Source organism: Clinocottus analis, unplaced genomic scaffold, assembly GCF_023055335.1.
Source record: "Clinocottus analis isolate CAN_PGR_092001 unplaced genomic scaffold, fCliAna1.0.p SCAF_16, whole genome shotgun sequence".
Lineage (NCBI taxonomy): Eukaryota > Metazoa > Chordata > Actinopteri > Perciformes > Cottidae > Clinocottus > Clinocottus analis.
Genome location: NW_027175887.1, coordinates 4,482,508 through 4,510,388, shown reverse-complemented (window position 1 = coordinate 4,510,388; position 27,881 = coordinate 4,482,508). Strand labels below are relative to the sequence as shown.

Here is a 27,881-nt window from a genome sequence, read left to right as displayed (position 1 = left end):
TGTCAATGACCAAACAGCAGCACGCTGACACACCAAACTAAGATAGTTAATTTGGTAAGCACTTATTTTCTGAACCTCGGCAAAGCGCTGTCATTGTGAGCTGATTTAAACATTTAGCTCAAAGGAAGTGCATTAGTCTGCAGCAGTTTTCAGTTTAATTGAAAGACAACACACAATATCTGTCGTTTCATTTATTATCGATCCTTTAATTAAATGCAACAATTATTTTTTGTTTTTTTTCAAATTGTATTCATTATATTGTAAACATATACAGTATTAAGACTCATGTCTGGGAGGAATATACATGTTTTGTGCTTCAATCCGCACTACAGTGGAACAAAACTTTTGAATTGTAAATGTAATACAATAAATTACATTTAAAGATTAAAGCCTGAATGTGATCGTACTATTGGAGACCAAAGCAACAGCAGAGGATGTATTCTGCAGCAACAACGCTGGATAATTTGAGGACAAATCTTTCTTTCTATTCAGAAAAAGTCTTTTCCAAGCTGAAACCGAACTGTAGTGAAATAAGGAGAAAGTATCTTGACTTTAGCAATGACATATTAACACAAATATACAGAATAAAAGAACACACCAGCAAAATTTGGCATCTGTTTTTTTACTAATCGTCATCAGTCCGGCCCTCTACAGCTCAGGTAGGCCCGGCATGGGGAACTGCCCGGAGAAACTCTCCACCTCGGCCCTGATTTCTGAGACCCGCTGCTGGAACTTCTCTCCCTTGGCGAGCGCCTGAACAAACTCCTTCAGAGTGGCCTTGGGATCCAGGCTTCTCTGCACCTCCAAGGTCAGCTCAATACCTGCAGGAGGAAGGAGAGCAGGGAGGGCTTTCAGATTCCAATTTAATTCACGGGAAAACCCGTTTTGTTTTTTCTTTGTTTTCTTTTCAGTGAATAGTTCTACGTACTACGACAGCCTCAGTTGAGGGAGCTAATCGGAGAGTTGAAACAGTTAAAAAAAAAAGCTTTTTAAGCTATCTAGATGTTAATTTAACTGGAGTTTGTCAGGGAAGAGGGAGAGAGAGGACCACCTGCACAATCTGTGAGCTCTGCAATTTCAGCTTTTATGTATACATACATTTTATAGATATAGGACAATTAAAAGAATACCTCTGTGAATGAACTCGGCCACCTTCTTGAAATCATCCTCCACCATGCCTCTGGAGGTCAGAGCTGGAGAGCCAAACCTCAGACCACTGGGGCGCAGAGCGCTCTTATCCCCTAGAACACACGCAAGGGTGTCACTTTACACAAATATGAAGCTACATTCACAGAAACAAAGGCTGGACTTCTTTTCCTCACACAAGGGCCAACACAAGCTGCATGTTTAATTATTAGTTCAAAAACACAGACACACTGTACCTGGACAGGTGTTTTTATTACAAGCAATGGCACAGGCCTCCAAAACCTTCTCAGCTCGTCCTCCATCGGTCCCTTTGCTGCGAAGGTCGAGCAAGATCAGATGGTTGTCAGAGCCGCCTGCACAGGAAGAGAAGAAGATTGTTAAAAACTATGCAAGACTATGAAGTTATCCATTGCCATCAGAAATCTGTTACAGCCCCCTTTTCATGTACCAGTAAAATAAAACAGAGACATCGAGCACGGAAGATCATCATATTATTTGAAACCAGATGAAAAAAAGATTCAACAGGGATATATGAATGTTAAAGTTAGTGAAGAAGTGTGCAGCACGTCTTATTTATCACTTAGCATCTTGTAATTAGAAGAAAAACAATCTAAGGGCATGATCTTGTAATCATGAAAATGATGGTGCATAATTATGAGAAAAAATAAATAAATATGGGGGGAATATCAGTTCGAACACAATCAGTCGGTCCTTGAACACCGCTTCATGGGGGTTTCAGAGATTCAAGTGTTTTTCTTGTAAACATGTTCTAAAAAAAAACACAAAAAAAAGTACTAACCTGAAAATGAACATAAAATATCCCCTTTAAATAAAAGAGGAAATAAAAGCTTTTCTTTGAGGTAAATGCAATAGCATCCGACACTCTGGATACGTTCCAGCTTCATTTTTGTTTGCAGAGCGGCACTGTGGCACTTACCAGTGACAATCTTGTAGCCGTGGTCGATCAGCGCATTGGAGAGAGATTTGCAGTTCTCAAGAACCTGCATCTGGTAGGCCTTGAACTCTGGCGTCATGGCTTGCTTGAGAGCAACGGCAACACCTGCCAGGGAAAGAACCCTGAATGAGCCGGACGCTGAAACGATTGAATGCCAGTCGAGAGGAGACTAAAGAGGAGAGAAATCAAAGGGAGGAAGATGACGAGGTGAACCTGCAATAGCGTGGTTGTGTGGTCCTCCCTGCAGCCCTGGAAACACAGCCTGATTGATCAAGGACTCCAAGTTGTACAGAGTCTCCTTCCCCTTGGCGTCGACGCTCCGCACGCCTGGAGGAGGGAATCGGAGAACACAGGGCAGAAAAATGAACAAACAAAAAAGTATGTGTGCAGAGAAAAAACAAGACAAGTGGTTTGTTTTGGCAGAAGCAGCGTATTCCTTCTCCACCTTTCCTGCAGAAGATGAGTCCGGCGCGGCAGCCACGCAGCGTCTTGTGTGTTGTCGTGGTAACAATGTCACAGTACTCAAAGGGTGAGGGCACCACTCCAGCAGCCACCAGCCCGCTGATGTGAGCCATGTCCCCCATCAAGTATGCACCGTTCTCATTGGCGACCTGCTTCAGGCGGCCGTAGTCAAGGTTGCGGGAATAGCAGCTCGTTCCTGGAGAAGAAAGAGACGCGGGAGGTGAATGGGATGTTTTTTGGGTGATTTTGAGAATAAACTCCTCATGTCATTGTTTGTTTTAGTGTGTGAAAGTAAGAGTCACAGCAGAAGTACCTGCAATGATGAGTCTGGGGTGGAACAGCCGAGCGTTTTCTTGCAGTCGGTCATAGTCAATGTAGCCAGTTTCTGGATTCACCTGCAACAGAAGAACCGTCTCATTAGAGACACCAAATCATCCGATAAGCAATACATACATATTTGCCCATAATTAAACTGAAACAACCTAAAATCACTTTGAATAAAAACATCTTTATTGTTTTAGGTTTCAGATCACTTTGAAATCGTACATTTTATGTATTTAGCTTTTATACAATGTGCTTTGAAGCACACAAGGATCAGTAATGTTTTAACTGTACACATTTTAAATACATGGCAGCACTATTTCCTCCACAATAAGAGCCTTGTGCTTCAGTCCTTATTCATCCCATAATGGCTGTGTGTGTATGTTGACAACTGCGTGATTGTTTTGCACCTTATACGGCATGGACTCAAAGAAGATGGATGTGGCGGAGATTTTCTTCTTCTCAGTCATGAAGCCGTGTGTCAGGTGACCTCCGTCAGGAAGGTCCAGGCCCATGATCCTGCCGTGGGGCTCCACCACGGCCGTGTAGACGGCGAAGTTAGCAGGTGAACCTGAGCGGGAAACACAAGCAGAAGCTCAACAAATAGAAAAAGAAAGTACAGGGAGGAAGAGTTTAAAGATATAAATTCTCATCACATCAATAAGACCCCAAATATTAAACAGAGCTTAAAATGTTCAATCACTATTTGATACCCGAGTATGGCTGCACGTTGACGGCCCATTGCTCAGAGTCCAGACCATAGGTCTCTAGTGCCCTCTTCTGACAGAGCCTCTCCAGCTCGTCGACATGCTCCGTACCACCGTAGTACCTGAACGCACGGATCACACAGAGCGTTACTGCAATACTCATCCGGTATTAAATTGGGAAGAGAAAGCAGAGTGCGCCACCTACAGGCTGTAATCAAACATTAGGGATTCATAGAGAACTGGATTCAGTCTGTTACCTCTGACCGGGATATCCCTCAGAGTATTTGTTGTTCATGCAGGAACCCAGCGCCTCGAGGACGGCTCTGCTGGCAAAGTTTTCTGACGCTATCAGCTCCAGACCGTACGTCTGCCTGCGCTTCTCTTTTTTTATGATGGAGAACACCTAAAAACACAAAGATTGTACCGCTCAGGGGACAACAACAATGCAAAGGATCACTAGGAATAAGTCTGCCGTCACTTGATCCAACTGGATCATCACTCAAGACCTTCTACTCTTATTTAAAATACACTGAACACAAACCTCAGAGTCGTTGACGGCCAGAGGCTCCAGCAGCATCTTGTTGTGTGAATCCCACATTTCTTTGCTCACAGCAACATTGTGTCCATTTGATATAGACATGGTTTCTTCGTTTCTGGTCACACAAAGTGGAAATCTAAAAGAGGAAGATAGTTATCTGTTTAGAGACCAGATATGAGCCAGATAGTGAGACCACTTTTTTTTAATTGAAAAATAGGAGTGCTGCTGCTGACACACATTCATGTTAACTTGTTAACTGACCTGAGCCTCAGACAGAGCAGCAGTGGGACGTTAATCTTTGAACCATGAAACAGGCCGATAAGCAAATCAACTGCAGAAGCTGTCGCAACGCGTTACTAGTTAACTCAGAAGACCTCTGAGGCTTTACAGCCGAGCTCTCAGGGGCCAACTCTGTTATCTGATGCTGGCCGTCCTCTCTACACTGTCTACAAGTCACTGCAGGTCACTCATGTGTCTGTGTGTGTGTGTGTGTGTGTGTGTGTGTGTGTGTGTGTGTGTGTGTGTGTGTGTGTGTGTGTATGCATTATGCATGCAGGCCTATATGAGGCTGGCCATCCTCGCTAAAATGTCTACTTTACAAATCACTGCAGGTCACTCGTGATCTCGTTGACTTTATTATCTGATCGACTGACCCAGAAGCTGAGCAGCAAAGAGGAAAAGTTGCAGATGTGTGAAACGTTTGATAAACACAAGATAGCTTGTGGTTCTCCAACAATATAACTACACAAGCAAACAGTTAGCCTTTAAAATTGGATATATACTATACATATATCTATATTTCTATATATTAATACATTATATATGTTTATACACACGCACAAACAGTTACTAGACATTACATAACAGGAACCAGCTGGCTGACACTCACTCGGTGTCGCTGCCGAAGAGCAAACCAACCGAGCATGAAAAGAGTAAAATGCAAAAAGCTGAGCCGGTTCTTCGTGTCATAAATAATTTCTACCCGGCAACAGAAACGTTTCCATTTCGCCCACAGTGACGTGAACGTGCACGCGGCGGCTCGCTCACCAGTGGAGTGGAGGCTGTCTCGCTGTCCCGTGAAACTCTGGAGACCGCGGGGCTGGGACGAAACGAGGCGTCTCTGCGAGGAGAAAGTCCGCCAAACTTTTCACCAATCCGCTCGTTTGTTCTTTTTCTTTTGGGTTTTGTCCAGCGCGTGAGGCGCACTACCGCCCCCTGTGCTCTGCTCGGGGTACAGACTCTGACCCGTCAGAATTTGGTTTTACACCGGTATGAACCAGCCGAATAGAAAGCAGAATAAAAAGCAGAATAAAAAAGCAGAATAAAAAAGCAGAATAAAAAAAGCAGAATAAAAAAAGCAGAATAAAAAGCAGAATAAAAAAGCAGAATGAAAAAAGCAGAATAAAAAAAGCAGAATAAAAAAAGCAGAATAAAAAGCAGAATAAAAAAGCAGAATAAAAAGCAGAATAAAAAAGCAGAATAAAAAAGCAGAATAAAAAAAGCAGAATAAAAAAAGCAGAATAAAAAGCAGAATAAAAAAGCAGAATGAAAAAAGCAGAATAAAAAAAGCAGAATAAAAAAAGCAGAATAAAAAGCAGAATAAAAAAGCAGAATAAAAAGCAGAATTCTCTGACTACGCGTTAAGCGCTGTGTCCAGTGTTTTCATGCCTCAGTATTTTAAACCTATTTTAAATGTTATACTTCTCTCACAGTTGCTTAAGTGTTACTCATTAAAATCTTTGACAAAGTTAATAAAATATATACATATTAGTATTATGTGATAATAATCTCCTGAGGTTTAATTTGTATGTGAAATGATATACAGACGTACACACACACACACACACACACACACACACACACACACACACACACACACACACACACATATATATATATATATATATATATATATACATATATATATACACATATATATATAGATATATATATATATATATATATATATGCAAATATATATAATATATGTATATATATTATATATACATGTACACACACAGACACACACAGACACACACACACACACACACACACACACACACACACACACACACACACACACACACACATCTACTATGTCTGAGCCAGATTGACCAATGACCTTTTTTTTCAACCTTTTTATCTTATATATTATCTTAACTGTTCAGTTATTCTGCAAAGCCTGCTCTCATTTTCACATCAGTGGATGCAGCGTGGACTCCTGCAACCTAAAGCTGGTAAAAGCCTGCTCGAACTCAGTCGGGACAGTTTTCTCACAAGGAAATAAAGCAAATAAAGAAATGTACACATTTTACTGGTTCCTTCAAAACAATCTGAAATATTTTAATAAGTCAGTTATATACAATGTAAGATCCCAAAAAAACATAGCGGCAAAGCTCAGTTAGCAAAGTCAGAAATGTACCATGACAAGTTTACCGTTACTAATATCATGTACAAGATCATCAGTTAGAAGGGGGTTCATTCAAAGTGCACATGACGACCCGTGTATTCTCAAATGCAGCTTTACTCCCTGGAGGGATCAACAAGGCCAACATATACACAAACCCTCTCTGGTTTCTTCGCAACCATTTTCCAAACAACCATATGTAACAGAAATATTATTAAAATAGTCAAATATGTATATTGCACCAGTCCGTGAACATGTAAAAAAAAGCCTCTGATAAATTCTCTGCATCATTTCATGGAGAGGGAGTTTATTCCTCTTGCTGCCGCCGCTGCTGCGTCTTTTGCTGTAAAATAAAAGAGAGACACAATCAGCTTGACAACCTGACAAACTGTGTTTCCATTTCAGATCATTCAATATGGTAATCTGTCATCTTTCACTGGAATCGTATTGTGATTCAATCATGTTGAGATGTCGTGACACACATGGATCATGAGACGCACAAAGTAACTTGAATTCCTCAGAAACTCTGACGTGAAATATTTGGAGAGAATATCATTTGTGGAGTACAAATTAGTTTTTACTTTTGCTCACCTTTTTTCTCTTCTTCTTTCTTTCTTGCCGCACCTTCTCTCTGTTTCTTGATGATGGCGAGACGAGCGAGGTCAGCTTTGGCCTGGTCTGTTTTGCCAGCCAAGTGCAGCTTCATGTAGCGCTCCTTCGCTTTCTGCTTCTCTATATCCTCTCTGAGGCAGAACATGTGTGTGTGTGTGTGTGTGTGTGTGTGTGTGTGTAAAAAAAGTTAGAATCAAACATGTTGGAGTAGAAATTTACAGACATAAAATGAAAACAGAACAAACCCATTCGTCTTTTTCGTGTTGATGTCATAACCAGTTTCAGAATGTGCTAGTAATCAGTTAAACTGATTGTGCAATACTGTTGTCATATTTTTGTACCTTATTTTATATATTTTCTTATACTATTTGCATTGATAGTAATGTTTTGCAATGTAAGTTTATTGTAATTCTGTGTGTAAGGAGGACCCAGCTAAATAAGCTTTTCATTGTATAAAGTAACTGTTATCTGTGAATATGACAATAAAAATATCTTGAATCTTGAATACTCTCCAAATGTCATGCATGCAACTTCTACTGTGAGGATGTTTTTACTAAATACTATATACATTAAAAACAAAGTTTTCAATGTCACAGCAAGCACACACCTCTCTCTCCTTGACAACTGCTTCTTGGGCTCGTCCAGCTCAATCTGCGTCACCTTCTTGGACTTCTGAGCCACTCTGTTGGGGTTCTCGATCTCTATCAAGCCCTCCACACCCGCTCTCCTCCTCTGTAAACACATCACAACAGCTCGTACAATATGAAGTTAATGCTTTGAATATAGCAAACCGTGAACAAATGACAAAAACTTCTGTGCAGGAAAAAACCTTACAAGGGGGCTTCAAATGTGCACATCAATAATTAATAACAAATGATGTTACTATCTGAATGTGTGTTTGGTTACAGAGCATGGGAATGACAGAAACAGTGTGGCGGTACATCTGAGTTTTCATCGTCGCTGTCTTCTGAGTCTGATGCCGGGAGCTTCTCCTCTGCTACGTTATTCTGAGCTGCACCTCCGGCCTCTTCTGCTTCCTTCTCTTGCTAGAACACATGGAGGAAGAGAAGCGTCAGGTTAAACACATGCATTGAAGACAGGGAATACATACACAATCTGCAGTTGTTTTCTTCTTTTTACTCCGTTCAAACACACCATCGGCTCCTTTCACATCAATCCCTCTCTTCCGGCTGGTTGGAGGGCACTCCAGCAATGTCAGACATAAAGATTAGTTTACACAGATTACTCTTTCCATGGGAAAGATGTTATTGAGGTACATTTTGGGAAGTGTTGGATCCACTCTTCTTGACCCAAACTTTTGAGAAAAGCTGAGCACTTGTCTGTGACAGTGATTTCAACATGAACATGGTTCAAACAGTAGTTGAATGTATTGCGATCCACCAACCTGTTTCCTCTCTTTCTCTGCCTTCATCTGGGCGTCTATCTCCTCGGGGCTGGTGTACGTCCTCATGCGACCCTTGTTGCTACCTTTCCTCCCTGCATCAAGAACCATGATGACAAATTACACCTCACACAGAAATGCATACACCGTGTTTAACATGGGTGAAAAACAGCAGGGGCAACCGCAGAGAGACATGATTGTGTAATAATGCCGTTACAGTTCTCATGGCCTTTTTTCCAGTGCTTGTTTATGACCACACAGTAAGTTAGAGAGGCATCTCTTGGACCACTGCCTGTTGTTGGGTCACTAACAGCAGGTTAACAAATGTGCAAAACTGATATCAAGCGGGTTTTAAATCCTTCTTACCTCCTTTGGGCATTTTGAAAAACAAATCCTCTATTTATAAAATCTTTATCAACTAAATACTGACAGAAAACACAAGTGTCAAAACAGTACTACGAACTGACAGCTGGCTTGTACTACTCAGAGTATGGAAATACTCTGAGTAGTTCAAGTATTTGCCTTTTAATAAATATTCAATACAGGGTTTTCCCCCAACGAAATAGTGAACATATGTATTGCTATGAACTAAATAATGCACATATTTCCATATAATTTGTAGTTATTTAACTAAAGACGTGAATTTTGAAATACACTAACATAAAACATGCTGTTTATTTTTAGGCAATTTGCTCGTGGGCTAAAGTGATGCAATGTGCCAGGAACGACGGAAAGACATTGCTTTAATGTGTACACTGACCCAAATAAACGTTACCATGAATGTAAATAGTGTGTTATGTCGAGAGACGATTGAATAAGTCATCGCACGCAGTTAAATGGAAAATGTTTATTTGCCACGGTGACGTCATTCAAGCGACAAGAAGGTCAAATGGACCCCACGTGACGTCCGATTTTAGCGACGAAAACGGGTTCGCGAAATCAAAACGAAAACACGGAGAGCTTTTGTTCTCTATTCATATCAAACAGAGCAAAATGCCCAAAGTAAAGAGAAGTCGGAAACCGCCCCCGGACGGCTGGGAGCTCATTGAGCCCACTTTGGACGAGCTGGATCAGAAAATGAGAGAAGGTGAGCCGCGAGAAGACGAAGATTGTCCCGATGCCCCGCAACACTTTGCCGTCGGGCTACAACCACAGCACGCAGTCCGTGCGGATGAAATGGTCACTTTCTTCACTATGTAATAGATTTAAAGACAATAGACCCGTTTAGTCTTATTTTTCAGTCGGTTAATCCTTGGGTGATGTCTGTGAAAAGGTTTTTGGCTGACATTTTGAAAATGGATAACCAACGTCTGCTGATCGCTAACGACAGTAACGCGACTGTAGAAAACTTAATCAACGGATCAAACGACCGGTGCTAGCTACTGGGGAAGTGGTTGTAATTCAGTCAGACGCAATTGTTTATCATGTCTGTAATTTCCCTTTTTCTGTTGAGTGTTTACACCATAAGATGTCCACGTGTTTACGTACGGCTCTACCAGTGAGCGCTAATGATGAGGACATTAGTGTTACAGCATGTATGCAGTTGTACTTAAGACAAAAGTCTGCGTGCAACAGAAAATGCCCCCAAACACACAACCTGGTCAATACAGATGGAAACCTGCACATAGCGCTGACCTCAACCGCATCCAACATATATTTAGGAAAGTAGACTAATGGTAGTGGAGGCTGTTCTCGTAGCATCTCTTTGTGGCACTTCTCACCTAGAGGTGCGTTTGATTTACCCAAGCAGGTGCACAATTCATTTCTGCTTTCCAAAGGTAACCATCCTGATTTTTTTTCTTCTGTTTTCTAGCTGAAACAGAGCCTCACGAGGGAAAGCGAAAGGTAGAGTCCCTTTGGCCTATTTTCCGACTGCATCATCAGCGGAGTCGATACATCTACGACCTCTTCTACAAAAGGAAAGCCATCAGCAGAGGTAGACCGAGTTTCCCCTCTACCTGGCGATTGTTTCCAACTCCACTTTGTTTTTTCTTCTTCCTCTTCAGTCTACTTCACCATTTGATATAATCCCTCAAATTCATCATGAAGAAATTGATTATCTGTTATGTGTATTTGAATAACACTTTATCCCTACATGTACTGTAGACATGCCATGATTTCAGCGACGTTTTTTTTGTTTTTGAAACATTTGTATATGCACAGGACCAAACATTTTAAACTCAATCTTAGTTACACGTTGTTTACTAGATTCCAAACCAGGGTTGTCCTTCTGTGTGTCCCCTGACAGAGCTGTATGACTACTGTATAAAGGAAGGTTATGCAGACAAGAACCTGATTGCCAAGTGGAAGAAGCAGGGCTACGAGAACCTGTGCTGCCTGCGTTGCATCCAAACCAGAGACACCAACTTTGGAACCAACTGCATCTGCAGAGTCCCCAAAAGCAAGCTGGAAGTCGTAAGTCTGAAATAATTTGAGGGATTCTCACTGCAGTCGTTTGCTATTATCAGTGAGAAAATTCACATGATGCCGTATGTGATTGTGTATTCATTTCCTGTGTGTCCTTGTGATCTAAATCTAGCTCTTTTTGTTTCCTCACTGCAGGGAAGGATCATTGAATGTACCCACTGTGGATGCAGAGGATGTTCTGGCTAAGTGTTAACCTCCCGTCTCTTATCCGTTGGGCATCGGGTCACCCAGCCACCATCTGTGCACTCAAAACCCCAAAGCAACATTGTCTTTATTTCAGTTGGAAACAAATCACGGATATCTTTGCCATCATCCTCAGTTGCCTTTAAAGGGGTCAGTTTTTGATTAATGGGGAGCAAAGGAGAATACAAAGAGGGGCCATATTATATGACTTACTTTTGTTTTTCTACTTAACGAAAGCCCTCAACTGTAAAAGCTCAAAGTAGAAAGTTGAGGTCAGCTGTTTCTGGATAAGGCCTGTCATTCCAGCTAGTTATATCCACTGTGAGGTCATTTTAAATTCAGTTTTTCATTTAACTTGAGGGCTGGGAGGGAGGTGAGTTTAGTTTTGAAATGTCATTGTTTTAATCCTCAACATGTTGTCTTCAGTGTTCTTGTGTAATTTTAAATAAAACAATTCTGATTTACCTGAGCTTACTTTTTGTATTTTATGATGAGTGTGAAATTAAATTTAGACTCAAGTTTCATTGTTCTTGATTGACACAAACATTTTCTTGAAGTAGCATGAATCAATAAAGGATTTTATAACTTTTCTCTCAATATTTTTCATTCATCTGATCTTTGAGAGGCTCAGCTCCTGTACAAAAGGTGAAATTTAGGCCTCAAACGCAAAAAATGTAGCCAGTGGCTACTCGAGATGAAGTATATGGTTGTCAGTGACAAGTTTTCTGATTTGGGAGTCTCTTAAGCCAGTGGTTCTCCACCTTTTTAACCTTTTTGGTTGAACAGATGTAATACAGTGCTTTGCTATCAGTGTTTGATTTAATATAGAATATATACAATTCAGTTTATGAACCTATACTTACATTTTATTTTTTTAATTGCCATTTTTAAAAGTACTTAATAGATGCACATTTTAAATATAAAAAAATCTCACGTACCCGCATTTGAGAACCACTGCTTTAAGGTACGTCTGTAGTAATATCAGGTTTTTTACATTCTTATTGCTAAAATGGGAACACATAGCTGCCCGCCCACTCAGCCTTTCCCTGCATGACAATATTATTGTGATATTGCTGCAAACATGTTCTTGTATAATTTATTTACTGCTACTTTCTCCTTCAGTCCACCACCTGCGGCTCCTGCGGTGCAATTAGTTGTTTTCACAGATGAGCATTAATTATTCACGACACCTCAAACACTCGCACATCCGTCATCGCGAAAGCAAGTCACACAGATGGAGTGTTTGCAGTGAAATGATGATCTCGTGTCCTAAAGTCATATTCACCGTGATCACCTAACTCCCGTGTTATCCAATCAATCCACATGAAAACAAAATGGATTCAAATAATTTAATGGAATTAATGAATTTCAGCAACATTTATATAAGAGCATCAAGACATTCACAACGTGCTTCTTTAAAATCACTGGCAACAGCGACGTCTCACAGGCCGACGTGAGCAGAACACTTCCTCATGGTGGATTACAAAAGGTGGGCATGATATGGCAACATAAGGACACTGAGTGACGACGCGTTAAGCACACTGTGGTATGGCTTATTCAGATTACATTCACCTTTTTGCATCAGAGGGACAAAACATTTTTTAAATTAACAACTTAGCAGTAAAATGTGTTATTCAAGCGGTAAAAAAAAAGAAAAGACATAAACTGTTGCATAAAATAAATAACTGAAATAATACATTATGTGACGTTGCTGTTGGTTAAAAGCGAATGCCATTTTTAAAAAGTGTCTTGTTCGTAGCAGGAAGCCGTGGTCCAACGTTGTTTGACCTCTCACATTAAAACTCTGACCATGCAGTCACAAGTACAGAACTACAGCTCCATCACTGACGCCACAGAATTAGGAACAGTAAAATCTCAAATACGCTGGTTCTGTGTCGTTTCACTGGCCCATGAGACAGAACTTTTTTTTTTTTTTAAAACCTAACTGGGAAATTCTCCAACATCTTCCAAAGAGAAAAATCGGGGTATTATCAGCATGATGGTCATCATCCACAACTTGTCCGAAATAAATATATAAATACAGTTGAGTTTTGTTCAAATAACACTTCCAGCAAGGGTTGTTCGGAAGAAAATAAATAATAGTTTACGGTCCTAATTCAAGCGTCAAGCTTAGAGTTTTGCTTTTGATGGCACAGGACATAAATTCCCCACTCATAGTTACATCTTTACAAACACAACATCACTGTCTCAGCAACTTCCCAGAGTCAGTTCACTCAAATACACAACAAAACAGAAATATTTTCACTAAGGCGATTCACTCCGGCACAAGACAGTCTTCATGCTGACACCACAACACCCTCAAACAACTTTAAGACAACAGTGAAGTTCAATACATTTAGGTTAAGTAGCTTTAAAGTGTTTCGGACTGTGTGAGTAAAATCCATGAAAATGCTCGCCAGCACATTATAGTGACGCTGGCCCAACATGGGTATATGTATCGCAGTGACGTTATTTCGGGACATGCAAATATCACGCGGGGCCGACCAGATCTATAATTCACACAGCAAATACGCTTCCTCATGCATCACGACCTGAAAGCTGGGAATCTTTACTCCATGCTCTCAAAAAGTCAAATCTTCTGAGCTACAATCAGACAACGTGACAGAGAATACTGCGGGAATGTGGGTTAAGAGTTCATTCACGAAAAAAATATTAAAAGAAAAAGGTTTGGGCTTTTGGAAGTTATGTGGTAACCCTCAAAGAGTGAGAGAGAGAGAGAGAGAGAGAGAGAGAGAGAGAGAGAGAGAGAGAGAGAGAGAGAGAGAGAGAGAGAGAGAGAGAGAGAGAGAGAGAGAGAGAGAGAGAGAGAGAGAGAGAGAGAGAGAGAGAGAGAGAGAGAGAGAGAGAGAGAGAGAGAGAGAGAGAGAGGCATGTCACAAAACCAGCTGTAACAAGCCTGCGCAGAGCTAAAAAGGTTTCACGGACAGATTCAGAGAGGCGTCTGTTCTCCACAGGCAAAAAATATCAGCATATGCCAGCTGGTCGAAAAACATGTTTATACATAACCGAGATGATATCATAGCAAAAAAACAGGCTCAGTGATTGGTAGGTGTTATCACAGAGCTATGATTTGACCGATTAGCGAGCTGGCTGAGGTCAGACCAGCACATACACAGACAGCCATGTTGGATTGGTGAGTGTGTGGGTGTGTGTGTGTGTGTGTGTGTGCGGTAAAGAGAGGGATGGAGACTGACCTTAAACAAGCGGCACACTCATCGGACAATAAGTAGAAGCGACCTTTGTCTGCTCCGTTATGTGTTTGTGAGTGTCAACGTGCTCTGGACCAAACACAGGCAAAGTGAACCGCTCAGTGACATTCACAACTCACTCGGACTCCTTTTTCCTACACAGAGGAAAGAGAAAGACCGGAGAAGAAGACAGCAAGGCGGAGAGAGATTACACACATAAAACAATAACCAGTGCAGACGTTTGTCCTGAAACTAAAACGTTCGTGGACCTTTTTAGAATCGCCTTTGGTCCATTAAAAACTATAGGTCAAAGATGACTTTTGCTAAAATGTGTGTGGGAACCCTCGCCCCGATAAAATATCAGATTTTGTATAAAACGCTGGTGGTGTAGTTAAAACTAAAACAAGTGGCCGGTGCTCTGCCCCCGGTGGCCGGCTGGAGGTACTGCTCAGTGATGAGCTGGCTGAGGTAGAGCAAGATCTGGCTGTCCTCTTCTCCCAGCCCCAGCTGCTCCTGCAGGAAGCAGAGGCGTCTGCCCTCCACGACCTCGGGCCCCTCCGTGGAGCTGACCGGCAGGTGGAGGTGGTGGGTGAAGGTAAACAGGAAGGCCTTGGCCGCCAGGTGGCAGAGCGTGCTCTGCAAGTGAAGGAAGTAAGTTGAGCCGCGGCGGATGTAGGTGCGGTGATCGGCTATTTTGGCAAGGAGTTGACCCCGATACGACGGACAGCGCAAGGTCTTCTGGTCGGCATCCAGGATGGAGATGTAGCGACTGTAGCGGGAGAGCGAGTACAGCATGCTGGAACCCACAGGGGACGCCACTCTGTGAGGGACAGACGGACACAAGCCGGCATCTGTTGCTTAGTTAAGGCAGCTTGTACACAAAGATACATTTCATCATTACATTCGTATGTTATCCAGTGTTTGAATTGAAATTAATGTTTCTTCAATGAAGATGAGCATGCTCAGCACAAAGAGGTTTACATATTTGAAGTCACCCATATTTGCATGTGCCAGCTAGTCCTGAATTAGTTGATGTCTAGAAATGCATGGTTTTTACAGTTTAGTAATTGTACAACTAAATAGATAATACGCTGTATAAAAACAGATTTATCTGCATGGATCTACATTAATAAGGCAAGTGTAAAAATGAAGGATATCCAGTTTGACATGACTTGTATCTGTCCATTCAGAATAAAGCTAGACCTCGTCGTCCTGACTCTCAGTGCCTCCAACCGTCCCAACAAAGACACAGGTTCAAGAAGCCAAGGCCTCCTCTCTAAATGTAAAATATTGCAAAAAAACAATTCTGTTGTGGGAAAGAAGAGTAGAAATGGAAGCAAAGTTCAAGGACAGATGTGAGGCTGGAGGTTTATTTGTTGAATAGTTGGTTGTGTGAGTCAGACCAGATGAGAAGCAGTACAATAAGGTGTGATACAAACTCCAAGCAGGAATAACCCATCATTTTCCAACTTCACTATGATGGAGACTCTCCAAGATCTGTGATCATTAAGCTCAATATTTGTTTTAATGAATGTTGCGAACACCATCTGTTTATTTCTATAAAGTGAAAATATAAATGCAAATTGGAAGTACCTTTGCAATCCAACGAGTTTCCACCTCTGCAGGTCAGTAAGGGTGAAGGGGCAGGACAGCCAGGCTTGAACTCTCTCTCCACACTTCCCGGGACCAGGCACGAAGAGGGCCAGAGCAGCAACCAGTCGGCGGACCATGCCCTCATCTGCCCCGAGCACCACCAGGGTCCTGCCGCTTAGCAGACACCACAGAGCCTGCATGGCAAAGGGGTACTGTCGGACAAACTTCAGGGCTCCCTGTCCAGCCTTCTTCCTCTGACGCAGGGTCATCATGCCCCCGTAGCCCAGAGGGGAAGCAGCCCGATCAGACCCTGTAGAAGCACTCATGGTACAGTCAAACCCATCTCCAGCTGAGGTTTGGAAATCTGCATCGCCAAGGAGCCCCACATGCAGCTCCAGCCCGGCCGCAGGGCTCTGTGAGGATGGGGAACCCACCGTGTAGTCGTCCTGGAGATGAAGCAGGGCCTGCGGCTCCTGGTTGACCACCAGTCTTTCACAGGGCTGTCGGTGGGAGTTGTGGCCAGGACTCGGCACCGCCTCTGGGGCAGAGGCCTCATAAAGGAAACCCTCTTGGGCCATGCAGCACGCTGTGTCCAAAGGAACCAGCAAGTCAGACTGCAACTCACAAGCCCCATCGGTGACTCCATCACTCTCGTCGTCTCTGCTGGCCTCCAGCTCAGACACCACCTCCAGCAAGGACACAGGAGTCCCGTCCCCCTCATCCTCCCCAGCTGTGGTCTCTATCTCCTCACTGCTGCTCTCCCTCTCCAGGTCAGTGTTGTGGTCCGGGTCTGGGGTCAAGTCAGAATCAGGAGCTTCTGACTCCACACAAGCCAGATTTAGTCCCTCCGCTAGACCAGTCCCACTCTTATCACTGCTAAAGCTTCCTTTGGTTTCCTCCGAGCTTCCCTGGGTCTCCAGAGTCTGGTCTGAGGGGGAGGACTCCAGGTGGCTCTCCACAAGCCCCAGCCCACTCTCCTGAGTGCGGCTGGTCACACAGGCTGGGTCCAGAGGATCTGGAGGCTCCAGAGCATCAAGCTCTAGAGGTTCTGGTCCGAGCACGATGGGAGGTGGACTTAATAGTGTAAAGTTATCTACAGCATGGTTCACAGCACAGAATGGTCTTAGTGTTCCCTCTTCATCCTCATCCTCATCTCCGGCGTCCTCCTCAAACAGGAAGTTGGTCACTCTCTGCTTCCTGCGCAGTGCTCTGTCCAGGCGGCGCGTGTGCAGGTAACACAGGTCGCCCCGGAAACTCCTCTCCGTCTCCTTCAGGAGCTCCACGGTGGCCTCGTAGAAGGTCTTGTCACACAGCTCCAGCAGGGTCTTCAGGCGCTTGTCGAAGCACTTTGCCGACTTAGCTTTGATCAGCTGTGGCGTGTAGGACGGCCTGCGCTTCACGCCCTCGTCTTCCTCCTCGTCCACTTCCTTTCCACCTCCTTCATCGTCAACCCGACCCTGCCCTTCCTCCCTCTTGCTCTGTTTGTCGGTGTAACTGAAGGGGTTGGCGAGCTTGGCGTATCTGTCGAACAGCTGCTCGCACTCACTCAAGCACTCGTTGATACACTTCTGGCAGGTGACGGCGTGAGGATCTCTGCGTGGGCGGTGATGGTAGGAGCAGATCTGTCTCAGCAGGTCTCTGTGTTCGTAGATGCTCTTTTCCACATTTGCAAGCTCGTTGGCCTTCTCCACAGCATGAGCGGAGTACATGCACTGAGGCCCCGCCTCCCTCTGCAGGCCCTCCTCCCGCTGCAGCACGGAGTGAGTGTACCTGAGGGGAAGAAAACACAGGTACAGGGACCGGATCACATTCATGGTTTTGAGTGAAATGTCTCCTATGAATTCTGACATCTTTCTCCATCAACAGATTGAAATAATCAATACTTTGGTTTAATTTATGACCACAAACTCACAATACTAATGATATTTCCATCAGCCTCAGCTGTACTTAGTGTTTTGCACCCATTAGTGAATGTTGGCATGCTGGCACGCAACCAGGAAGGTGAACATGAAACCTCATTATCAGCATGTTACCATCGTAAACAAGACGGAGAGCTCCGGAGACGGCACCATTACTTGACAATTTTTCTCCCCCAATATGACAAGAGTGTTAAAATGTGGTTGAATTGAACAGTTTATATTGTTTTGCAAATGAAGGTTTAAGGACCAAAATTTCAACCATTCATCATTTGTATATTTATTAATTCTGGACCAAAAGTATTGAAATTGTGGATAATCTTGTTTGTGCCGGCCAATTATAGAAATATAAAACATCAGATGGAATGACTAGTTTATAGTGTGCTCACAAGATGCATATGAATGCTGATTAAGCTGTGTTTAATCAAATTACCACTAAAGCTAAGTGACACACAGAGACCTTCGAGTCGGTGGTTTTATTCCAGTCTCGGAGCCCTGGTTGGTCTCCGGCTGTCTGAGCCAGAATCAAACTGCCATGAAGTCTTCTGTGAGTGCTCTACTTGATAGCAACGAGGTGCATGGACAATGAACAGAGGGCAGGAGGTGAGGGGTCTATAAGGGGCCAACAGCAAGTACATTTTTTAAAGCCCCCAAACTAATTATTCCAGCCCTGCAATTACAATTTCCTCAAAGATGATTCTGTTCGCCCTGTACCTAAACGACTACATAATGGACCTGAGAGGATATCAGATCTGTTTTGGCAGTGAAAAAGAGCTTACTCCAGGTCTCTGAGCTTCCTCTGGAGCTCCTTGGCGAACGCTCTCCTGTTCCCAGCCTTCAGACACTCAGAGGCCTGCGAGAAGCGGAGCGACAGCTCCCGAAACTGCAGCATGATTTTCCTCTCGTCCGCCGACACGTACGCCATGCAGAACGGTCGAACAAAGCCCCTCGCCTCCAGGTCGTAAAGGGTAAGGTGGTGGACGTACGCGAAAGCCCCTTCCTTGGAGTCGCCCAACACCACCCTCGAGTCCTCCACAAAACTGAGCCTTGGGTAGCCACTGCCAGGTGGATGTCCCACGAAAGAGGCCTGGTAGTCCACTGACATGATGCGCAGGGAGAAGTAGTTGAGATCGAAGGTGCCACAGACTTTGGGCTCATCGGGGATGGTGAGGAGAGGCTGAGGGCCCACCTGCTCAGAGAACTCAGAGATGAGGATGAAGTCTTTGGTGAACTTGGCATAGGAGGTCTTGGCCCATGGGTTTGAGTCAGCCAGCGGATGGAGAGGGAAAGAGAACTCCTCAGGGAGAGCCCAGGGGTCCGGAGACGTCTGCCCATACTCGTCCTCTTTAGTGAACGCCACCACGTCAGGTGAGCCTATCATCGTGGTGTTGTTGAGCAAGGCATGAGAAACACAACACACGGTGCAGCACGACTAACCAGCTGTCGGAGCACGGTGGTGGAGGGCAACCACAGGAAGTGCAGTCAGATTGACCATCCTGATGCACGATTGTTTGCGTGGTTAAAAAAAAGATGAAGATGCTCGCGGTCCAGAGATGCAGAGGGTCCACATACACAAAAATCACGCTGATTATGTCATAAAAATACATAAAAGGGGGGTCCCAGAGCAGAGTCGGCCCAAAATTCAGCTCCACACCTGCAGAGCAGAGTCCCTCGAACAAGAGCTTTTGTATTCGTGGGATTAACTAAAAGTAGAAACCTCGACAGAAACACAAATCAGTGTCTCCGTTAACAAAAGCAATTATCTTGCGTCGATCAGGAGGTCCGTGCAGGCATCAGACCATTCATGCTGAATGCCGAGAGACCAAAACACGCAGCCTCAGTGCAGCGCCTCTGTCCTTCTCCCCTTCATGTCTTCACGTGTCGTCTCCGGCGCGTTACTGTGTTCAGGACGTTGGTGCGACAGAGACACCGCGAACAGACAGAAGCGCTACATGTAATTCCCACAGCCAGAGACAGACGCCATGTTTACCCAGCTGGTTGTAGTCTTGTCAGGTGACCAATCCACCGCCCCGTCTGGGGAAGTTCCACCCTAAAATAGAAATGTAACATTTTATCTTTAACGCTTCATAAATTAAGTGCTTGCGATTGTCAAAGATATGATTATCAAAATTAAAAATGCATGAGCCTTTAAAGTAACTCATCGTTCGGTTTGGGAGCACATTTTTCAAACATGGTTTTAAAAAAGCCACAGAGAGGCATTTGGGATTACCGAGGTCATGGGTGAGTCCAAGCGTCTCAAAATGTTTGGTTATTTTGATTTTTGATATAATGCATATATTGGTAGCTGTTAGGTTATACGAAATACAGTAGTATTTAATACTACTTAAATGTAGTATTTGCATGTGTCATAGGGTTCCTTTAGAAATCAAAGACAGTTTATATACTCAGCAATATCTATCTCAACATGTATTTCACCAAGTTAGTAGTAAATTACTTCCTGCAAAATTACACGGAAATGGACCTGTACAATGCAACATGAATCGTTTTCTGTTCTAACACGAGGGCAAATTTCTAAACTCTGACCATGCTGCCAGGAATAATACTGTGTTGGAGTAATACTGAATTGTTCGACAAGAAAGTAGTCAAATTTAAATGCAGGCCTGTCTGATCTAATTCCAATGTGCGTTGGAGTGCATTGAAATTAAAAATGTGTAACGCAAAGTTAGAACTTTCAGTGACATTAAAATGAAAAAATGCAAGTTCTGATTTAGGGTGTATTTTAACTTTCTATTTAACGTTGATATAACGTAGGACATAAATTTACACTTTAATTGTTATTATGAACGATGTATTTAAAAAAATATATATATATACTACATGCATGGAATTTAAATGCAAGTATTGTGCTATTATCATTACGGACCTGTTTTAGTCAAAAGTTTCGGTGGTTCAACGATTTTACGACAGTACTACGACCTTGATTTACGGCAGTATTTGACATGCGACTCGAGCGCGGAATTTGTAAACAAAACCAAGGGTCGGCGTTTCTCCTCATGTTTTTTAATGAGCATTTTTTTATTTGGCTTTGAGGAAATTGTTTTTATACTTGTTTTTTAATCAAAGTGAAGAGAGTAACGTTTGTCAACCGGCGACTACTTTACTGTTCTTTAAAGTTTGGGTACACCATAACTTTAGCTATCTGCGTTAGCTAACACGCTAGCAGGCTGTCTGAAGGACCGGCTTGCTCATGTGAGAGTGGACAGTTATGCTCGTGCACCTTTTAGGGAGAGCTGTACTTCGATCCGGATTGCACCGGCTCGTGCTCCAGAGGAGGTGCTTCTGTTCGGCGGAGAGTGACCGGTGTCCGGGCACACCGCAGCCGGCAGACATGAACCGCAGCCGGGCTCAGATCAAGCGGGTCCTCTGCGTGGCCGAGAAGAACGACGCGTCCAAAAGCATCGCAGCGATCATGTCCAGCGGCACGTCCAGAAGGGTCAGTCATGTCAACATTAATGTTATTATTAGTCAGCATAACTCTCCCACTTGAACAAAATCTCCCCAAATCAGGGCATAGTATTATGATATATATGTATGTGTGTGTGTGTGTGTGTGTGTGTGTGTGTGTGTGTGTGTGTGTGTGTGTGTGTTTCTCTTTCTCGTTGTTCTGATTGCCTTCTGTCCCATTCCAGAGAGAGGGGATGTCAAAGTTTAATAAAATCTATGAGTTTGAATATCATCTCTTTGGTCAGGTGAGTGGATACAGTGGAATAGTAAGATATGCTCACATGCAGATGTACATCTGTTCTGTTTGGGTTTTTACATATTTCTGGTTTCTTTCCCCTCCAGAATGTGACGGTAACAATGACTTCAGTATCGGGACATTTACTGAGTTTGGAGTTTAAAGCACAGTTCCAGAAATGGTAAACTGAAACTGGATTTTTCAATTGTTTTCATGGTATACTGTATTCAGAATCACACAGTATCATACCAACTGATGATATTTGTGCCTTTTTCTCTCCACAGGTACAGTTGTAATCCTGTGCAGTTGTTTGATGCTGAGGTAGAGAAGTACTGTCCAGATAACATGAAACAAATCAAGGTATGTCCTCCAAAGAGTCACACAAATATATATATATATATATATATATATATATATATATATATATATATATATATATATATATATATATATATATATAAATCCAGGATGTACCATTATTGAGCCAGTCGGCAGCAGACAATGTACTTTAATTTACTTTTCCTCTATCTGCAGTATAGACGACCATTTTATTGAGAGGAAATAATGATGAATATGGATACTATAAATAGACTGTGCATATTTTTCTTTCCTTTCTCTTTCTTTTGTCCCTTTTGCCTTCATCTCTCTAGTGGACGTTGGAGAAAGAGGCGAGGCAGTGTCAGGCCTTAGTCATCTGGACCGATTGTGACAGAGAGGGAGAAAATATTGGCTTTGAAGTCATAGATGTCTGCAAAGCAGGTTTGATAGTAACGTGTGTGTGTGTTGTTGTTGTTGTGTGGCTGCAACTGACCGTGCATCTCTAAACTCCTTTTAAAAGTGATAATTCAACATTTTGGAAATACGCTAACTGCTGAGTTAGATGAGAAGATTGATTCTTTATTGTTTATTATTGATTCTCTATGTTTGTACGGTAAATATAAAGCTGGTGCCAGACTATGATTAGCTTAGCTTAGCACAAAAACTGAAAGCGTGGAAAACGCTTGTTAATCTGTCCAAAAACCAAAGAGTTAAAACGACATGTTTTGTGTATGTTTGTCCACAAATTGCTTCTGATAATATAATGTGACAGTGTGTGTGTATTACTTTTTGTTTGCTTTATAGTGAAGCCCAATTTACAAGTATTTCGGGCCAAGTTTTCTGAGATCACCCCCAACTCTATTCGGAGAGCTTGTGAGACACTAATGGAGCCAGATGCTAAAATCAGCGACGCTGTCGATGTCCGTCAGGAGCTGGACCTGCGAATAGGTACCGTAGCTCTCCTCGCCTAATCGTAATAAATACTGACATACTAATGCAGGTGAAAAAGATTATTTTTCATTGGGGATTCTTTCATCATCATTCCTTGTACGTTGCCCTTTCACATTAATATGATCCTCTGTCCTCTGCTCATCTTCTTCAGGCGCGTCCTTCACTCGATTCCAGACGCTTCGCCTGCAGAAGATCTTTCCAGAGTCTCTGGCCAATCAGCTGATTTCATATGGCAGCTGTCAGTTTCCAACTCTAGGATTTGTGGTGGAGCGTTTTAAAGCCATCCAGGCTTTCATACCTGAGACTTTCTACAAGATTAAAGGTACAAACTGCAGACACACAGATTGGTAGCATTCAGGTCTTTAACTGATACTAACTCTTCATCCCATCTGTTCTTATGTCTGTATTTGTCTCAGTGCTGCACAAGGTGGAAGAGGACACTGTCGAGTTCAGTTGGAAAAGAAACCGTCTCTTCAACCACACAGCTTGCCTGGTGCTCTACCAGCTCTGCATGGAGGTAAGTTTGCATATGTTTCATATCATGTTATAGATTTTGCTATCAACTTTGTTACTAGTTTGTTTTTGTGAATGGGAGGTTGACGGTCTCGTTTTTTGTGTTTGGTCTTATTTTTTTCTAATGTCTGAAAATGCTAATTGTTGAGATGATTTGAAATGCCATGAGGCTTAAACGTAGTTACTGCCAGCTGCCCTTCCAACACCACAACACAGACAAACTGTGTCTGCACAAAACCAAATGGAAACTACCACGCTCCACCTGTACTAACGAACCTCATCAAGCACAACATTATTAAAGATGTAAAGACGAAAGAAGTAAGAGAACTGTTACCTTCTTCGATTAGTACCACAGAATTGAAGTATGCCACTTTCAGTGACAAAATATTTGATTCATAATAATAAGTTTGCACATGTGGCATTGTCTGAAAAGCTCTAAAACATTCAAATGTTTTTAGAATAAAATGTCTAACCCTAAATACACCATTAGGAAAATCAACGGGATGTCTGCCTCATCAGGTCTGAACATTACTCAATATTTTCCCAACATCAGATCGGTTTTGCGTAATACGAGCTATTATGTTATGGTAGTAAAACATAACAGTATTGTTATTTTACTATGAGGAAGTCTGGTAACACAGCCACACTCATTATCACCCACACAGAGCCGTGTGTGTGTGTGTGTGTGTGTGTGTGTGTGTGTGTGTGTGTGTGTGTGCGTGTGTGTGTGTGTGTGTGTGTGTGTGTGTGTGTGTGTGTGTGTGTGTGTGTGTGTGTGTGTGTGTGTGTGTAAATTCGTCCCCACATGTGTAACCGCCTACTGCAGCTGGAGGACGCAGCGGTACATCTAAATGTGTGTTGTCAATCTGCTGAAATTAAACGGGCTAAAAGCCACATGTAGGAAGGTACACACCAGAATATCCTTTCACTCATTTTCAGGATCCCATAGCAACAGTCACCTCAGTAACCAGCAAACCCAAGAGCAAGTGGAGACCGCTGCCTTTGGACACGGTGGTAAGAATACATAGCCGAGCAGACACACACAGACACACACACTGCATCTCAAAGCACACCTGTTTATGCTAAAACGTGTACGCAGTTTTTTTTTCTTCAGTGTTTTGTCCCACTCTGAACAATCCTTTATCATTTGAGACCCTCAGGAAATGGAAAAACTTGCATCTCGGAAACTAAAAATAAGCGCCAAAGACACCATGAAAATTGCAGAGAAACTCTATACCCAGGGGTGAGTGCATGTTAGGTAATGTACATTCAGACTGCAAATTATTGCTGTGGTCTGACCATATGCTCAATGTCGTCGTTAGTTTATCATCCCACAGTCGCTTTGATATTTCCTTTGAACTTGTTTCAGTCGGATAGCTGGCTCGACGCCCCCTTAACAGACGCTTTGTTGTGTCAGTGAAACGGTCAAATGCTTTTTTTGTTTACCTGGTTGTTTACCTCAAAGTTGTGCCTATTTTTACACATGGAAGAACACCAGTTCCCTTTTTAGTTTGTCTGAGTGAAGAAGAATTGTGACGATATGTTTTTTCTTCTTCTCAGGTATATCAGCTACCCTCGGACAGAGACAAACATTTTTCCTACAAACTTGGCTCTCGGTCCCCTGGTGGAGCAGCAGACTCAAGACCCGGTCTGGGGGACGTTCGCCCAGCGCGTGCTTGACCAGCCTGGGGGTCCCAACCCACGACAGGGCAAGAAATCAGACCAAGCCCACCCCCCCATACACCCCACCAAGCACTCGGGCACACTGCAGGTAGGTCTGCAAAAACTGGAGCTCAGTTTGTGCAAATGTACTTTCTTTTTTTTGACCCCTTCCTAATCACAACTAAAATGCTCTTGTTTACTTTTTTGACCAAAGTAAACGATCATACCAGAATACACCCGCAGGTCGCTCTGCGCACAAACAGTCCTTGTCAAATGTTCCCTCTTTTTTTTTTATCTCAACGATACAATGGAAACAATATGTTTTAAAGGGTTTCACGGATTGCTTCTGTTTCTCCTTCGTCCAGGGCAATGAAGGACGTTTGTATGAGTTCATTGTCCGGCACTTCCTGGCCTGTGTATCCCAGGATGCTTTGGGGCATGAGACTGTGGTGGACATTGACATCGCCCATGAGAACTTCTCCACCTCGGGACTCATGATCATTGCAAGGAACTACTTGGACGTTTACCCGTATGACAGGTGGAGCGCTAAGGTGTGGAGTGTGTCTGTCTTTCTACTAACCAACTATGAACTTGATTCTCAAATACTTCATTAATTGCCAGCCTAATCTAAAGGCTTCTTCACTACTAAACTCAGAAGGTTGTGTGTGTGGTTCCAGTGGCCTGCTGCTTGTGTGTAACACATCCAGTAAACCTGCTTTGTGTTTGCCAGGTGATTCCAGTGTATGAGCAAGGCTCTCAGTTCCAGCCCTCTGCTGTCGAGATGACGGACGGACAGACGAGTCCTCCGCAGCTGCTCACTGAAGCCGACCTCATATCCCTGATGGAGAAGCACGGCATCGGTACGGTGTGAACACACGGGCATGAGACAGATTGTCTTTTAACCTGTGTGTTTTCAACCATTCACAGGGAGCGGCTGTAGCTCATGGGGACGAGTGGTTTTTCTGAAACCACAAAGTAGCCGGTTTGATCCCTGGTCTCCCCATAGTTCACATGGAGAAGTGTCCTTGAGCAAGACGCTGAACCCCCGGGTGCTTCACAGCATAATAGCAAGATAATTTCTTTCTTTCTTAATTGATGGATCCCACGAAAGGTCTTATCAATAAACTCATATACTCTTAGTCAGGTTTTCATGAAGCTCGGTACCAAATCATATGTCACAGTAGACATAGTTTTAATATAATATAGTAAACCTCTCAATTGAATATTCTCGGAAACGTAACTGAACATTTCTCTCTATCATTTCTATAATGTTTTGGGCTCATTTAGTGAATTCAATACCTGACAAAATGTATTTGATCACACTGATGCAAAACGTAGGATAAAGCCCCCGCTCATGGATTTGCATTATTAAAGAAATCATCCAGCCATCATTCCTTGTTCACTACCCTTTTCAGTTCAAGCAAACCCGTAACAACTTAGGGACTCTTTTGTCAAGTCAACAAAGACTTGTTCTTTGTTTAGTCTCAACCCGTCCTGTGTGAACTGTGTATATTACAGGCACCGATGCAACCCATGCAGATCACATCGAAACCATCAAGAGCCGCATGTACGTGGGCTTGACCGCTGATCAGAGGTTTCTGCCTGGAGAGCTCGGCATGGGACTGGTGGAGGGTGTGTACACACACACACACACACACACACACACACACACACTTTATTCCACAATACATAATGTGCCTTAATACATAGATGGCCTCCCTCTTTGCCCGTCACTTAACGTGGGTGTGTGTGTGGTGTGTTGTGTGTGTGTTTAGGTTACAACTCCATGGGATATGAGATGTCCAAACCAAACCTGCGCGCTGAATTGGAGGCTGACCTCAAGCTGGTATCGGAGGGCAGGAAGGACAAACGGAGCGTGCTGCAGCACCACATCAAGAAATACAAGACCGTCTTCATCGAGTCCGTCAGGAAGGCGAAGAAGTTAGTCACAATTTAGCCTGGAGTAGATTTGTATATTTCTGAACCCAAATGAGCCGAACCGTGTCATGTTTTAAAATGACAGATCAGTTGCACTCGTGCTGGAGTCCCTGCAGGCTGCTGGTGGTTGTGACCCAGGTAAACGGGCCTTTTCTGTTGTTGCCTCAGGTTGGACGAAGCCCTGACGCCCTACCTGGGGGCAGCTCAGGAGATCGCTGAAGCAGAGCAGCATTTTGACATGGAGATGATGCTGCCGGTCAGGAAGTGCCCTCACTGCGCCCGGGACATGGTGCTGAAGAAGAAGAGGGATGGAAACAGGTGATTGTAAGCTACAAAAAAAATGTGCGTGTAAAGGTTGGAGAGCAATCTAACAACGGTAACGTAGGCTTTAGAAAAATGTGTGTGAACAAGGTTACAGTATGCTCGCTAACGCCGGCCGTCCTCCTGCAGTACGTACCTCTCCTGCACGGGCTACCCAGCATGCAAGACGGCCGTGTGGTTCCCCGACACGGTGCTGGAGGTGAGCAGAGACGACAGCATCTGTCCCACCTGTCAGCCGCACCCGGTTCACATGTAAGTATTCATTTTGTACTTGACCGCTGTTTACTTAACATCAAACACAGGAAACCATTTAATGTGGTTGGTGAGAAAATAAAGTTTATTTTGTGTAGGACCTGAGATCGAGATCACAAAGTGCACGACAAGAATAAAAAAAAAAATTGGAAGAACATAACCCATAAAAACAAAAGAAAGTACCCGGTTTCCTTGTTTACCTTGAACACACAGCTTCAATCTCTTAGCTTAATGACAAGTGTGTGTGTGTGTGTGTGTGTTTGTGTGTGTGTGTGTGTGTGTGTGTGTGTGTGTGTGTGTGTGTGTGTGTGTGTGTGTTTGTGTGTGTGTGTGTTTGTGTGTGTTTGT

At 43.3% G+C, this 27,881-nt stretch overlaps 5 protein-coding genes across 9 annotated transcripts in view; 2 read left to right on the top strand and 3 right to left on the bottom strand.

Annotated features, from left to right (window-relative positions):
• Positions 1-185: 185 nt before the first annotated feature.
• Positions 186-5,306, bottom strand: shmt1 (serine hydroxymethyltransferase 1 (soluble)). Of its 2 annotated transcripts, none has more exons than XM_068578225.1 (12): positions 5,177-5,306; positions 4,133-4,265; positions 3,849-3,994; positions 3,598-3,713; positions 3,295-3,455; positions 2,877-2,958; positions 2,547-2,759; positions 2,315-2,428; positions 2,084-2,206; positions 1,383-1,499; positions 1,131-1,241; positions 186-821 (listed from the first exon to the last, which is right to left on the bottom strand). In XM_068578225.1, exons 2-12 carry the CDS (start codon positions 4,229-4,231, stop codon positions 649-651), a joined length of 1,455 nt encoding a protein of 484 aa, XP_068434326.1. In that variant the 5' UTR covers positions 4,232-4,265; positions 5,177-5,306; the 3' UTR covers positions 186-648. The 2 variants fall into 2 exon arrangements, with proteins under 2 accessions (XP_068434326.1, XP_068434325.1); XM_068578224.1 differs by lacking the exon at positions 5,177-5,306 and adding an exon at positions 5,019-5,138.
• A 1,146-nt stretch (positions 5,307-6,452) lies between these two features.
• Positions 6,453-14,519, bottom strand: pdap1b (pdgfa associated protein 1b). 2 transcript variants are annotated; one of them, XM_068578227.1, is made up of 6 exons: positions 14,376-14,519; positions 8,554-8,645; positions 8,090-8,194; positions 7,756-7,880; positions 7,128-7,279; positions 6,453-6,879 (listed from the first exon to the last, which is right to left on the bottom strand). In XM_068578227.1, exons 2-6 carry the CDS (start codon positions 8,617-8,619, stop codon positions 6,824-6,826), a joined length of 504 nt encoding a protein of 167 aa, XP_068434328.1. In that variant the 5' UTR covers positions 8,620-8,645; positions 14,376-14,519; the 3' UTR covers positions 6,453-6,823. The 2 variants fall into 2 exon arrangements, with proteins under 2 accessions (XP_068434328.1, XP_068434327.1); XM_068578226.1 differs by lacking the exon at positions 14,376-14,519 and adding an exon at positions 8,917-9,031.
• Positions 9,363-11,624, top strand: bud31 (BUD31 homolog). Its single transcript, XM_068578938.1, has 4 exons — positions 9,363-9,637; positions 10,364-10,486; positions 10,799-10,965; positions 11,113-11,624. The coding sequence occupies exons 1-4, from the start codon at positions 9,394-9,396 to the stop codon at positions 11,161-11,163; spliced, it is 585 nt and encodes a 194-aa protein (XP_068435039.1). The 5' UTR covers positions 9,363-9,393; the 3' UTR covers positions 11,164-11,624.
• A 180-nt stretch (positions 14,520-14,699) lies between the features above and the next one.
• On the bottom strand, positions 14,700-19,864 carry smcr8a (Smith-Magenis syndrome chromosome region, candidate 8a). The gene is made up of 3 exons (XM_068578223.1): positions 18,658-19,864; positions 15,963-17,732; positions 14,700-15,189 (listed from the first exon to the last, which is right to left on the bottom strand). Exons 1-3 carry the CDS (start codon positions 19,257-19,259, stop codon positions 14,730-14,732), a joined length of 2,832 nt encoding a protein of 943 aa, XP_068434324.1. The 5' UTR covers positions 19,260-19,864; the 3' UTR covers positions 14,700-14,729.
• A 125-nt stretch (positions 19,865-19,989) lies between these two features.
• Positions 19,990-27,881, top strand: part of top3a (DNA topoisomerase III alpha) — an 11,382-nt gene continuing 3,490 nt past the window's right edge. The window contains exons 1-18 of one of the 3 annotated variants that reach the window (XM_068579472.1): positions 19,990-20,119; positions 21,124-21,332; positions 21,529-21,588; positions 21,686-21,759; positions 21,863-21,938; positions 22,229-22,337; positions 22,701-22,844; positions 22,999-23,169; positions 23,264-23,364; positions 24,300-24,374; positions 24,521-24,603; positions 24,921-25,131; positions 25,388-25,573; positions 25,753-25,882; positions 26,541-26,654; positions 26,798-26,963; positions 27,129-27,278; positions 27,411-27,533. In XM_068579472.1, the coding sequence (XP_068435573.1) occupies positions 20,116-20,119; positions 21,124-21,332; positions 21,529-21,588; positions 21,686-21,759; positions 21,863-21,938; positions 22,229-22,337; positions 22,701-22,844; positions 22,999-23,169; positions 23,264-23,364; positions 24,300-24,374; positions 24,521-24,603; positions 24,921-25,131; positions 25,388-25,573; positions 25,753-25,882; positions 26,541-26,654; positions 26,798-26,963; positions 27,129-27,278; positions 27,411-27,533 (2,186 nt within the window). In that variant the 5' untranslated portion in view covers positions 19,990-20,115. Of the gene's footprint in view, positions 20,120-20,859; positions 21,333-21,528; positions 21,589-21,685; positions 21,760-21,862; positions 21,939-22,228; positions 22,338-22,700; positions 22,845-22,998; positions 23,170-23,263; positions 23,365-24,299; positions 24,375-24,520; positions 24,604-24,920; positions 25,132-25,387; positions 25,574-25,752; positions 25,883-26,540; positions 26,655-26,797; positions 26,964-27,128; positions 27,279-27,410; positions 27,534-27,881 lie in introns of those variants that run through there. The other 2 variants (XM_068579471.1, XM_068579473.1) reach the window with 2 other exon arrangements.

Excerpts from the sequence above, each read along its gene's own strand:
- shmt1 (XM_068578224.1), bottom strand. The coding sequence starts at position 5,098 with ATGACACGAAGAACCGGCTCAGCTTTTTGCATTTTACTCTTTTCATGC. Across the intron at positions 4,266-5,018 it reads CTCTTCGGCAGCGACACCGA|ATTTCCACTTTGTGTGACCA; the intron begins GTGAGTGTCAGC and ends TTCCTCTTTTAG. Across the intron at positions 2,760-2,876 it reads CCCCAGACTCATCATTGCAG|GAACGAGCTGCTATTCCCGC; the intron begins GTACTTCTGCTG and ends TTTCTTCTCCAG.
- pdap1b (XM_068578226.1), bottom strand. Across the intron at positions 8,195-8,553 it reads CAGAGAAAGAGAGGAAACAG|CAAGAGAAGGAAGCAGAAGA; the intron begins GTTGGTGGATCG and ends CATGTGTTCTAG. Across the intron at positions 7,280-7,755 it reads CAGTTGTCAAGGAGAGAGAG|AGAGGATATAGAGAAGCAGA; the intron begins GTGTGTGCTTGC and ends GTTCTGCCTCAG.
- smcr8a (XM_068578223.1), bottom strand. The coding sequence starts at position 19,259 with ATGATAGGCTCACCTGACGTGGTGGCGTTCACTAAAGAGGACGAGTAT. Across the intron at positions 17,733-18,657 it reads AGGAAGCTCAGAGACCTGGA|GTACACTCACTCCGTGCTGC; the intron begins GTAAGCTCTTTT and ends TCTTCCCCTCAG. Across the intron at positions 15,190-15,962 it reads AAACTCGTTGGATTGCAAAG|AGTGGCGTCCCCTGTGGGTT; the intron begins GTACTTCCAATT and ends TGTCCCTCACAG.
- bud31 (XM_068578938.1), top strand. The coding sequence starts at position 9,394 with ATGTTTATTTGCCACGGTGACGTCATTCAAGCGACAAGAAGGTCAAAT. Across the intron at positions 9,638-10,363 it reads GGATCAGAAAATGAGAGAAG|CTGAAACAGAGCCTCACGAG; the intron begins GTGAGCCGCGAG and ends TCTGTTTTCTAG. Across the intron at positions 10,966-11,112 it reads CCAAAAGCAAGCTGGAAGTC|GGAAGGATCATTGAATGTAC; the intron begins GTAAGTCTGAAA and ends TCCTCACTGCAG.